Source organism: Thermobia domestica, chromosome 4, assembly GCF_964235325.1.
Source record: "Thermobia domestica chromosome 4, izTheDome1.hap1.1, whole genome shotgun sequence".
In the NCBI taxonomy this organism is placed as follows: domain Eukaryota; kingdom Metazoa; phylum Arthropoda; class Insecta; order Zygentoma; family Lepismatidae; genus Thermobia; species Thermobia domestica.
This window is the reverse complement of record NC_137457.1, coordinates 7081618-7095491: the sequence shown is the minus strand read 5'-3', so window position 1 is coordinate 7095491 and position 13874 is coordinate 7081618. Positions and strand designations below refer to the sequence as shown.

General features: G+C 37.0%; 1 protein-coding gene across 1 annotated transcript; it reads left to right on the top strand.

Annotated features, from left to right (window-relative positions):
• The first annotated feature begins 12788 nt into the window (after nucleotides 1-12788).
• LOC145683621 (uncharacterized) lies at nucleotides 12789-13292 on the top strand. Its single transcript, XM_081754958.1, has one exon. It carries the CDS (start codon nucleotides 12789-12791, stop codon nucleotides 13290-13292), a length of 504 nt encoding a protein of 167 aa, XP_081611084.1.
• The last annotated feature ends 582 nt before the right edge of the window (nucleotides 13293-13874 follow it).

Below are 13874 nucleotides of genomic sequence, written 5' to 3'. Positions count from 1 at the left end.
GAATGTTTTTCCTATTCTGAGAGTTTTCCTGCTCACGTACTCACAATACTTTAGGAAAGCATGTGGCTTAGTAGTAGCGTGCTTGCTTCTGGTGCGTGGAGTCTCTGGCTTGGTCTCCGGCAATGTAAGTTGTGTTGGACAACATCGTGTTCATGGCTTTTCCCGAAGTATTCAAGTTTCCTCCCACTTTCTCATTCCACCACTCACGTCAAACTAAAATATTTCTTTTTTCACAATATTTAATAGACACTTAGTTTTGCGATTACGATTTTCTAGAGATAAGCTTTAATAGGATTCTCCTCCTATAAACTTAAACATTCAAGTATGGTATTCAGTTAGCCTCGTTGGCACTAGCAAGTAGGAGAGTTCTTGCAAAATTTTTAGTCTGTCACTGGTATTTCACACGGGTGGTGCCAAATAGTTCATGATATATACTGGTATATATGGAAGAAATAGTTAATCAGATTCAACTGCCTGCATGTGTCAATTGTTCCTGGATACGCTCTTTGAATCATTCTGTATGTGCTGCATACTGCAAAGCAATGTTCCAGTTTATATTGTTGTTACTAAACCTGAGTACTGGCTTGGCTTTGAATCCCTCGAAGACATTGTTCTTTCACTAAAGCTTTGACTACTACAGCTGTGCAAACTATGTAGTATGTCAGTTCTATATCAGCGACTGTCTCAGTGACTCCTTTCAACAAGCTGAGGAAACTATAAAGTTAAAAACAGATTTATTTTTTTTTTCATGGATGGTACTATGCGCTCGATACAGCTACTAACCAGCGAAATAAGATTACATTGTCAGGATAAAAGAGGCGGTGACCAAATCGACGAAAAAGACTCAATTTCCTTTCAAACTAAAATCACAGGAACGCTGTTTTTGCGAGAAAAATACAAGGAGAAAAGGATATTGTGTATTGGGGGAATAGTTATTAGTAGGCCATTTCCTAACAGCAGGCCTCATGCAGACAAATGCCCATCATTGTTGGTAATTAAGCTAATTCGTGGCTAAGCGGTTAGCGTACTAGCGTTGGCGTGGGAAACCTGGGTTAGATTCTCGTAGGGAGCTCATGCTGTTCAGATTCCACGTTAAATAGTGGGTCCCGTTTCGTAGGCCTCGGTGCTGAAAGAGACGATAAACTCAAAATCAACTCCACTCAACTCATTGTTGGTAATTGGTAATAATATCAATACTGTTGAATGCTATGTTTCCTCCGACAAGTTGTATTTTTGATAAGTGGCACGTTCAAACACGTTTCCAAATTCACTAGTGTCTTCTTATGCTTGTACGGCTTACGCTGGTATTTGCCCGCGTGAGGAATGTGCGGTAAGGCGGTCAATTACAAGCAAATTCAAACGCTAGTTGGCTAGTATGGTGACTTGTTTTCCTCTGTTGAGGTTAGTGTGTACACCTCTGAGATAGATGTCGATGTACGAGCTGTTTTGTCCCCGCGTTACAAGTAATTGCGATTTTGTTTTAAGTTCAGATAACTTATAAGTATGATTTTATTTGACATTCTACCTAAATGTAGTAGTAGGTTTATTTAATCTTTGCAAGTTCTTCTGGTGAAGTTTTTGCACTCACATGTTCCGTGATGACAGCACGGTGTATTTCAAAACTATAAGATTCGATACAAAAACTGGAAGCAAGGGCGACAATCCTGGGAGGGCCGCTCCCCAAAGCTCATGTGGGTTCCCTATTTTATTTATGAATACACAATATTTGACATGATTTGAATTCAAATTGTCTTAAAATCCTCATATATCTATACCTTCTGTATCTGAATGCCCCACCACCACCAAATTTACAGAGAAATCGGCGCCCTTGACTAGAAGCGATAGCTCTACTGCTTAGATTAAGGTGATCTACAGGTGATTAAGGTTGGATATCGAACTCTCCTTAGGAACTTGAATCCAAAATAAAACAATTTCTCGCTGCCTAAGTTAACCACAGGGCCCTCATTTCAAACATTTGTATAGCTTTCAAAGCATTGATTGATAGAACACGCTCTTTTCAGGTTACAACGAAAATATTTACAAACTTAAATTTCTTAAGCAGAAATTTCTTAGTGGCAAATATAAAGGTCCGAATCTGGCAATTACGAAAACCGTCCACATTTCACTTGTGGAATAAATTGTCATCATTTAACTGTCTCTTGTTGCTTGTTGCCCTTATACAAATCAATATCAAACCAGACGTTCTTTTGTCGGCTTTGGTGGAAAAATAAGAGCTACGAGGAAATTTATTCTTAGGATCCTCTTTCCAAATTAAGAAGATACATATCTCTGTCTGTTAGAGTTTTTGCTTTTAAAGATCAATATGGCAACCGGAAGTAGTAGTATATGTATACAACTTCTGTTCCATGTAGGTAGATAAAATACAAACTATTTCTGTGACCCTTAGTCAATAACGAGAAGCACACTTCTCGCTGTACATTGATGTTGTCCTCTACGTGATAAGTTTCGAAACTAGAAATCAGAAGTTGCTACCACAATGGTAAAGATTGAACTTATTTGTGTGGCCGCGCGTAGCATAGACGGTAACGCTCTCGCCTTTAACACAAGCGTTTCCGGGTTTCATTTCCGGTATGGCACACGGTCGAAAAAGTGTAAGAAGCTTTTTCAGGTCAGCCATTCTGAATGACATTTTCCTGGATTTTCCTTATTCACACCAGGCAAATGCCGGGATGGTATTTAACTACTAGGTCCCAGGACGCTTCCTGCCTTCCCTTCCCCCGGATAATGTGCTCGCTGAGGTACGTCATCCCCGATACGTGACGAGCTAAATGACCATAGATGCCGAAAGCCCAGAAATCTAAATCCTAAATTCCAAAATTTACTGTATTTGTGAAAACTGAATTCATATCATAGACCAATTTGTCGCTACTTTCTACCATTTCCGTTCAATATAGTTCAATACTAAAACAAGAAGTAGTAGAAAATTACAAAATCTCTGCTTTCTTTAGAGATATTACATCCCTGATGGATGCTGAATTCTTTCTACAGGACAGAGGAAAAATTGCTTCTTACTATATATTGAAGTTTTCGCACAATAATTATCAACTTTGAGATTTGTATTTTTTTTTAAATTTCCACTTTAACACTTCCAATATGAACAGATGAATCAGGGAAAAGATGAAATATATTCTTGGAACAATCAATCCAAAAATCATACATAAAAGAACTTCAATGTGTTTTAACGTTTTTAATCAAACCCTTTTGACATGTGGAAGATAAAGTACCACTTCAATATAACCGTTCGATACTTATGTATAGCATACTGTGGAAGTTTAAAAACAAAAACACTGTTCTTAAGGAAACTGAAGGCAAATACTACAACATGTTGACTAACATTTGGAATTACTTTTAGTATTCAAAACACAGTACATATAGTACCAGCATCTCTATGAGGATGTTAATTTCTTTGTCAGTTTAAATATAGATCTCTTCTTGTCTGCATTGCAGTACGTTATTTGAAACACGAAAGCATGTGTGATTGTTTGTGAAGGTGAAGCTATTATAAGTAAGAACAATAGGAAGTTCTGGACGTTATATTTTTCGCAGCAACCTTCACACTTCGAAAGAATAGAAAAAACAAAGTCACTAAGAACAATAGAAAATTAAACGTAAGGTGCTAACTGTAGAGTGAAGAAAAATTATTTTCATTGGCCTCATATCATTCAAAGAAGGTCTTGTGATGTCCATCTCAATAGAATTTTGTCAATACCACAAAAGAAACAACCATATTACAGCTTATATTTCATGACGTCCTAGGTACATGTGTCATTGGTGTTATAAATTATTTCTGCCTCATGAATGATTATAGACATATTTTCAACAGTAGCAAAGATAAGCTAATACGAGCTGGTATTCAAAAATCCTTGCTCTCTTTGTGCATATTTTACTTCGTGAATTAATGACGGAAAATTGTAACTTCGAATCACTGCATTGATTCAGAGTGAGTATTTTTCCACTATTACAACTACTACACTCTGTCGAAAAATAACAAGCTAAGTATTATTTCTGATAAAATTTCACTCTGCTCACAACTAGTGTCTTTCACTGTTATGAATATGTGTGTGTCACTGAGACAAGTGTGTCTGTCATTGTTAGAATTCAAACAAACAAATAGATGCAGTCTATTACTTGATGGTGTATACATTTCATGAAATTAAATATTTGTAAATACAGGGTGTAGCAGAGGGAACGCATGATTTTTTATAAACGCTAGTACTTGGCAATGAGTAGGAGTACTGAATTTGAACTACCGTTAGCAGACAGCTAAGACAATATAGTTTCCGTAGCTATGGAGCATTCGAGCGTAGAGCATAGTATCTTCACAGTCCAGTATTTCTTCAGAAACAGTGATTCTGTGGTCACGGTTCAACATCTTTTCCTTCGAAACTTTAATGCCGAATGTCGGGTTACAGTACCAGCTCAAAACATTATACCCTCATACAATCCAGCGTTTCAGAAGTATTGGGTCTGTGATTTGAGATCATTATATCAATTGCGATTAAGTAAATGATGTAACATACCCAATGGGACAGCCAATCGCCTAGTGAATCGTTTCTGACTAGCAAGAACCGCCCTTTTCACTCTGTCTACGTTTTCCTGAGTGTAAACTGAACGGGGAAGACTAGGTGGTTTTCTTTACATCATACTATGCTCTACTCTCCAACACTTTATAGCAGATATATGAAAATAAGCAAAACATTTTACTAGCCCAAGAAAAATGATACTAGCCGACATTGGAAATCCCAATCGTGACTTTTATAATCTTTACTGATTAAAAGTTCACCCCCGCCGATGAATCACTCGCCCCGGGGAGTGGGCGAGTAGTTATTTGCACCCCTGCTTTATAGCGACTGAAACTGCATTGTCTGAGCTATCTGCCAATGGTCGCTGAAAGTCATTATCCCTACTCGTTGCCGAGTACTAGTGGTTTAAAAAATATACGTTTCCCCTGCTCCACGCTATACATAAAGCAATTTCAGAACAATGAAATAACAAACTGAATCAGAGATAATGAACTACGTACTTCAAATGACCATGTAGTTCCGTTTTACTCCATTTTCTCGATAACAATACATACGAATTGATAATTAAACTTGTTATTTTGTTCACTTCCATACGACTTTCGATTGATATATGCCTTACTTCCAATCAATATTTTAATTATATAAAAATTTATGTTCATGAGCTTTTAATTATTTTGACCTACATCTTATTAACCAAGCTGTAAAACGCAACCTTCTTAACATCATAATAAAAAAACTTTATAGAGACATATTACAGTGGTTATTATACACCACAAATTTAAGGGTGTGTAAAATAATTCCTCTCACAAACGCATATGAGAAGTTATATTTGTCCATATTATTTTATTCAACGTTGCGAGATCTATCAACCGTATGTCTCATCTTTGGAAATACGTTTCTAGCTAAATGCTAATGATATTGTACAAACTGAACTCTTATATGAAAGTTGCCGTATACTTTAGTTTCTGTATAGTTTCTACTCTAACTTGTATATGAACCTAAACTTATGTTAAATAAGCAGTGTGTGTGTGGGGGGGTGTATGTGTGTGTGTGTGTGTGTTTGTTTGTTTGTTTCGCGATATATTCACTTGAACTAACGTCGCTTTAAGGTCAGTCAGCCGTGTAAACTGAGCTTGGCAAGATTATCTTAGTGACCTAACGCGACGAATGATTTCAACTGTCAATCGAATTAAAAGCGACATTACTTTCTAGATCAATTCGATCTCATCAAACCAGTGCAGTCGTCTAGCCACCTAGTGAAAAGTGCGGTGGCAGACAATAAATTAGAACTCGAATTCCGGAGGTAATTGGCCATTACCTAAAATTATACGGTATCATTACTAGAACTGTATGACAAAAATGTCTATTTGAAAAGAAAGAAGTATTCTTGACACAACATGTGTCTAGTAAAATGATACTTAAAAGGGATCATAAAGAAGGTTAACTGAAATGTAATAATTTCCAAAATATGGTTTACAAGTAATTGGCCCAAATGGATGAATAGAGTTGCGGGATGAGACATAGTGCACTTGATAAAGACTGTAAAAATATGTGTATGTGCAAAGTTATAGCGGCTGAGCTCCATAAGAAACGGAGGGGAAGGGGGTCAAAGTTGGTGGGAGGAAGGATATGCAATGTCATAGAAATACATCAAATAAATTTTAGAATCAGAAAAATACTGAAGGATAGACAATGCAAATGGTGGTAGTTTCACATATTGGCAAAAGACGAATAGGTAGAGTAGATTGTAAACTTCCGACGCCATCTTGAAATTCACCGTTTTGAAGTCAGTGATCTTTATAAAATAAAAAACGTAGCCATGTGGTATATGTGTTAACACTACGTTTTGATCCGGAATGCAATGCTGCTGTCCATTTTGTCATATCTCTAACCATTGGTGAATTGTGGTTTGTTTTATTCCTTTGGACACCATCACAACACGTGCTCGAAATGACCACCGTGTGCAACAATGGTGTGTACCACACGCTTTTTCCACTTTTCACGCACAGCCAGTAATATCTTTGGACGCACAAAAGCACATGCAACCTCAATCCACTTCACGAGATGTGGTAAATTCCGGATCTAACATGATCTTTATTTAGAAACATCTTGCTGTTCTAAATCATTATCGATATTAACAGTATCATCACCATCTTCATCCAGTTCGAAGTTGTCATCGATCACTAATATTTGTATCTCATTTACTACACTTGCGTTTTCTTCCAACACACTGCGTTTTCCCTAATTGTTTCAAACACACTGTATTCCTCCGGTGATGGATCATCATTGCAAGTTGCGAACTTGCGAACCAACGATGTCACAATAATCGAAGGCTTTATATTCCAAAAAAAACGATCAAACATAATGCAACACGATAGACACTCCTAAAAGCCACCTCATCCGATAACTTATTTCCGCTACAACCTCATTGCTGTACTCGAAATATCACAAGCTACGTTCGTCCCTAGTTGTTATTGCTTACGAAAATGGACAAAGAAAGTTAAGTGAAAACTATAGGAAGTGGTGAAAAATAGGGCTTTACATATAGTACGTAATATCGAACAAAAGCGCAAAAAATTTAAAAGATCGAAAAACATTTCCAGACTGGAACAGTTCTCTTCGACACTAAATGAAGCAAATTGCAAGTAATGTCATAAATAGTAATGTAATCGTATACAACTCGGATATCAAATTTCATTGTTAGTTTTCTTCGATTGTAAATATGTTTAACTTACCTTTGGTTTTGCGATGATATAAAGCTTTACATACGAGAATCAGCGATGATCCTAAATCTTCCGAGTAAGTACAGATAATAGCAATTAAAGTCCAAAATTGACTTTATGAAAACATGATGATCCAAATTGATATATCACAGAACTACCTTTCCCTTTCAAAAAAAACATCACAGATTTCAGAATGTGGGATTAAATATGGCAGCGGAGGTTCGTAATCTGCTTTGCCCATTCCTCTTTTGTCAATATGTGAAACTATCCCTATTTGCATTGTCTATCTTTCATTATATTTGCGATTCAACAGTTTATTTCATGTATTTCCATAACGTACTATAGTATTTCTCCCACCAACTTTGACCCCCTCCCCCTCCGTTTCTTATGACGCTCAGCCGCCATAACTTCGCACATACTCATATTTTAACGTTCTCTATCAAGCGCACTATGTCTCATCCCGCAACGCGATTCATACATTTGGATCCCTATCATGATACATTTAAAGAAAGTATTAGGACAGCATTTTATAATTGTGAAAATTCTAAAATAAATGATTCTGCTATAATACAACATATTACTGATATAGCTCTCCTCTAAGATATCTTCAAACTTACTGGCCTATTTGAAGCCTATCAACAGAGATCAAGTCGATAGGCAACATTCAATTTTGTTTGAAATACTTATCAAGATTCAATTATACCACTAGCATAGAAGTCGGACCCTTAATAAATGTTGAAATGTAAATTGAAAAGAATAATACGTAATCTCGGATTGGGTTTAAATTTTAACAAAAAATATCGCTAAAATAAGTGAAAGTGTTCGAATCTAATGTTCATTAAATATAAAAGATAAATCAAGAACATTAAAAAATAATACAATCTTGGAGAAATGCCTCATTGCATAATGAATCTTACACTTTTAATCATATTACAAATTGTTCCAATGACAAGTTTCTAAGACATAAAATGATTATGAAGTGTGTTTGCTCTCTAAGAAAAAATGCTTATTTAGCCGAAACGAAGAGCAATGTGTCCTTTGTGAAATAAAAAATGTTAAGACCATCAAGATTATGTTAGGGAGAAAGTATTATCATCTGTGACTTTTATCTTTAGGTTAACCAAAGACTATCTACAAGGAATTTGTTTATTATCGAGTTTGTCTCAATAAGTTTTCTTGCTTTTTCCTGAACATACGACCCGCACGGGAAACTAATTCTCCCGGAAGTAACATTTTGCGCGCGCTACCCTAGCCAGTTATTTTAAAGTTGGTCAGAAAATTTATATTATAATGCTGCACGGGACATGAATGATTTTTTTTTAAAAAAAATCATATTCACATGTATTTAGATCCATCATCTATGAACACAATTTTAAAGATGATCAATTCCAAAAACAAAAACAAATCGAAAGACCTCATCGTCAAGGAATAATACGTCAACGAAATTCCCAACGGTAAATGAAAAAACATTACATAAACACTTTCAAGGAGACTAATTAAAAAAGATAAAAACATATTTTCTTTGTGACGAAAACAAGTGAATGAGTGTCATAAAAACAACAACATAAAATCCAAAATTAGTATATCTACCAGATTTGTCAAAATTCTAGGAATGCAGTCGTCCATTCTCCATCAATCGTCAAACATTTCAGAACTGTTCGGACGTTGCCAAGCTGGTTGGTGCGTATTACAGTCCCGACACGCTTTCATGTATTTTGTTTTCTCTTCATTTACTCCTAAACGTATGTCCCTGCAAGCGTTTAATAAGACCTCTGTATTTCTTTCTATTGTTCTCCTATCAACCCCTATTAAATTTATATCATCAGCATATGTCATAACCTGGTGAACACTGTTCAGCTCTAGGTCCTGGTAGTTATCTTTGATTTTCCTTATAGCGTATTCCAGGACAAAGTTGAATAATAATGGCGACAACGCATCTCCTTGTTTCAGGCCATTTTCGATGTGAAAGCTCGTGGACATAAAGTTTCCTACCTGGACTTTACTTTGGGATTCATTTAACATACCTTAATTAATCTAATTAGCTTTTTTGGTATCCCAAATTCTGTAAGAACGTTGTACAATGTTTCTCTCTTAAAGGATTCATAAGAGTTTCTAAGATTAATAAATAGTTGATGCACGGGGTATTGTATTTCCACTTCTTTTCCACTATTTGGCCAATGGTAAATATTTGGTCGATAGTTGATCGATTTCGTCTAAATCCGAACTGATAGTCTCCAATAATTTCATCTGCGTATGGGGTCAATCTTGCTAATAGGATGTTTGAAAGGATTTTATAGGATTTTGAAAGAAAAAATGCCTCGATAATTATTACAGTCAGTTTTGTCACCTTTCTTGTGAATTGGAACAATGATTGATTCTTTCCACTCTCGTGGCAATTCTTCCTTGTTCCAGATAAGAATAATTTTTTGTATCTTGTTCCTAAATTTTTCGCCTCCAACTAAAATTAACTCAACCGGAATTTCGTCTACGCCCGGATATTCGTGTTTCTTTAATGTCTTTATAACGATTTCTATTTCTACTCGGTTCAGTTCTGGAATATACGGTTCTACGTTGTGTGTCTCCCTTTCTCCACGCATAGTAGCTTTTGACTGTGTGTTAAGAAAATCTTAAAAGAAATCCCTCCATCTGTATCTGTGTCGGACAAGGACATATCCGAAACAGATTTCTTTTTTTAAAGCTACATATTTGTATAGAATTTCTGTTGATTGAACAATTATTGGTACTTTTCAATGTTCTTTAATATAATGATTCAACTTTGGACCATTATTTCTGGTGACACAAATTCGTAAATTGCAGCATAATTGTTTGTTTTTCACTCTCTATGGTACATGTTGTTTTCCTACCATAACCTAATGTTCTACGGTATCATACTCGGTTATTTAAATAAAAATATATATTATCTTCTTAGTAATGTAAAAATGCAATTGATATTTGCTCGTGACGTACTTATTTCATCTCTTTCTTATACTTCGTGCTTTCTTTTAATTATATCCTAAGGTTTCTTTTTCAGTATAGACGAAAATAAAGATAAATAAAACATCCGGAAGCTACTTGTTTTCGAATCTTAAATATGAAAGCTCTTCTCTCACGCCAAGTACAGATTAATATACAGAGTGTCCCGTAAATCATATGAGAGCATTTGGGAGTTGAACGTTGACATCAAAACAAACAACAAAATGTGAGGACGAAGACTCCAAAGCGGCGGGGCGGCGTTTAGTAGTTATGAAAGTGAAAAATTTGGCGGCACAAAACTTTGACTCGCTATAACAAAAAAAAAAAAAAACGAACGACCTTGACTCAGTCGCTACTGAATTGCACACAAGAAGTTATAAGCGTAGTATTCAACAATATTAACATCAAATCTCCAGAGCAATTGTGCAAGGAATTCCCCAGACGAAGGAGAGGACTCCTACTCTTGTTTGCAAATAAAGGTCGGTCAAAATGAACTGCAAAGGAAAGAGTATTTAATATTAAAATAGAATTCGTCTATATCACGGGGGCCGCGGTGGCTCAGTGGTAGAGCGTTCACCTCTGGTGCTTGGGGTCCCGGGTTCGATCCCAGCCCCCGCCAAGTGTACTTTGTGGTGGACAAACACCGTGTGTGTGGGTTTTCTCGGGGTTCTCCCGTTTCTTCCAACATTCTTCATTCCACCATTTCATTCATCACTCATCATCACCGTCGCCTTTAGCCTAACCGCCATAACAGTGGGACGTAAAACTCAAAGATTTCATTTCATTTTCGTTTATATCACGTCGATAGTGGATACAGAATCAAAGATACAGTATGGAGAATTGTGAGGTGTTACGAATGGTTGCATAAGTACCAGTAAACACGTTTGCAGCCATACCATATTCAATAGTGTATTATTGAATGTTAGATTAATTTGTTATATATGCACCCTCCATTGGTAGTACCACAAGAAAGTACAGTGTCGTTTTCGCAACTCTTTGCTGGCGGACTCACAAAATATTATGTTTTATGCCCTATATTAATGATCTCAAAACTACATAATATGTAGTTTGTCCTGCACACTGAAGCACCGTACTATGGAAATGACATACGTTGTTTGAATGTTTGTACGAACACAGAACAGCACGGAGTGATAAGTGAAAGCAAGTTAGGACTCAGAAGGATTATTCACCTTGTGTTCGTGAGTCCTGCAAATGTATGCTAAAGATATGAACTAACAAATAGTATACTACAAAGCACGACGCATGCTAGTAGAAAAGAAAACAGAAAACGGAAGTGACCCTGGGACCCCTTGGTTAGAAAGGTAGCGAGTGTTGCCACTCGCCCACATGAGACACGTAGAAGAATAAGCGGCATATCTCAAGCGTCGTTTCAAAATTGTACTAAACCTCTTTTTGTCTTGTTTCTCTTCCACGTTCTTTGAACTTGGGCTTTTAAACTAAAGTACGGTTATATTCCATGCACACTCTCGGAAACAGAAAAACACGTCGAAACTACATACTGAGTTGTGAAGTATGGCCACAGCGTATCAAAAGCTGAAGGCGGGATAAATTGAGGCCAACGATTTAGAACGCAATGTCCCTGGCCTTAAGAATATATCTCAACATTTGTTGGTAAAAATAACCAACACCAGTGTAAATTCTTGCAATAGTGATAAAATTATTCACTTTGAAATCTTACTATTTATATTACTTCTTTATAATTACTTCCGTAATTCATGCAGTATCCTTATCAGTTTATTATCAAGTTCCAAATATTTCTAAATAATAAAAACCAACTCTAAAATCTAGATTAAAATGTCAAATTATTAGGGATGCGTTCGAGTCGAGTCGAGACAGAATTTTCCTGACAAAATTCGAGTCGAGACACAGCTCTTCCAATAGAAAAATATATATTTTTCGAGTCGAGACATCACTATTACAGCACATTTTCGAGTCGAGACAGTCTCAAATCTTGTCTCGTGCGCATCCCTACAAATTATCTTCTTGAGATAAAACCGAATGAAGAACAGCAATATCAGTACTTTCAAATTTGGTAACATATAAGTGTATTAAAAAATTATTTTTTAAGAAGCCACTTGAACCTATAGCCTAGTGTACTATAGTATGTTCATTTGATTCTCTTCTTACTTCCACCAGTATTTTCTGTCTTATATTATTCAAAGTAGTTTATATCTTATTACAACCAGCCAACATAATGGGCTAACTTAACATACAGTAGATATAGCTATACGTATCTTGATTTCTTTTATTTTTGTGAAATAGTACATATCTTTTTAAATTATCACTGTTTAGTGTAAGTAAAAAATTTCTAAGCAAGCAGGCACGTTATTAAGTCACGTAACGACGATTCTTTTTCTTTTTTACAACGGTTGCTATACCTAGTTTAGCCATAAATATTGTCACAAACTTTTGGCTTTGACTGTAGAACCTGTTGTGCAGGTGGCAAGGTACAATTTAGCTCAAGGTCAGCCCTGGCCAGTGTGTGTCGAACAGGGAAAGAGAACGGGTAGATCTGCTTCGCTTAAGCATGGAATGGAGTGAGTGCAAAAATAGACTTGCAGTGTTTGCCTTGCATAAGGGTGGAAATTCACCAAGTGAGATTTTCAAACTGCTGAAACTTCTGAAAATCAGCAAAAGATTTGTTTACCGCACAATCCAGCGGTATACTGAGACCGGCAGTGTACGTGGCCGGCGAAGGGATGGTTGTCCTCGCAGTGTGAGAACAGTGGCAGCTGTTAAAGCAGTGGCTGCTCGTGTGCGGCGAAATCCACTCCGGAAGCAGATGATCATGGCACGGGAGCTCAACATGGCCCCAAGATCAATGTCCAGGTTACTTTCTGAAGACCTGAAGGTCAGAGCTTATCGGCGGAGCACGGAGCATTTCTTGACACCACAGCTGAAGCAGCAGAGGAAACTGAAGCAAGACAGCTCCTACAGCGGTACGCCAACAATGGACATCGGCAAATCCTCCTTGCCGACGAGAAAATCTTTACCATTGAAGAGAGCTTTAACCGCCGAAATGATAGGATAAATGCAGCAAGCTCTCGAGAAGCTCGTGGGAGAGTTCCTAAGGTTCAAAGAGGTCATCACCCCTCCTCAGTCATGGTTTGGTGGGGGGTGAGCTATGAAGGCCACACCAGACTTCACTTTTGTGAGCAAGGTGTAAAAACAAGTGCCAGGGTATATTTGGAAACTGTTCTGGAGCCTACTGTGAAGGACTTGAGTGACACCATGTTTAACAATGATCACTGGACCTTTCAGCAGGATTCTGCGCCAGCTCATAAGCCAAGGATGACACAAGAGTGGTTGGAGGCCAATGTATCAGATTTCATCTCCAGTGCTGAGTGGCCTTCTGGTAGTCCTGATTTAAACCCTCTGGACTACAAACTGTGGGCAGTGTTAGAAGACATGGTCTGCAAGAAAATACCCTTCACTTAAACGTTTGAAGCGTTCCTTGGTGGCAGCAGTGGCGGATTTTCCGATTGATACTCTCCGTACTGCAATAGATGACTGACCCAAGAGACAAAGCCTGTGTGCGTGCCAATGGTGGACATTTTGAAGTTTGATAGGTGCCAATTGTAAAGAATATATGTGGTTATAACATATTAAAAGC

Bases quoted from the DNA above. Each gene is read 5' to 3' on its own strand.
- LOC145683621 (XM_081754958.1), top strand. From the start codon at position 12,789: ATGGAATGGAGTGAGTGCAAAAATAGACTTGCAGTGTTTGCCTTGCAT.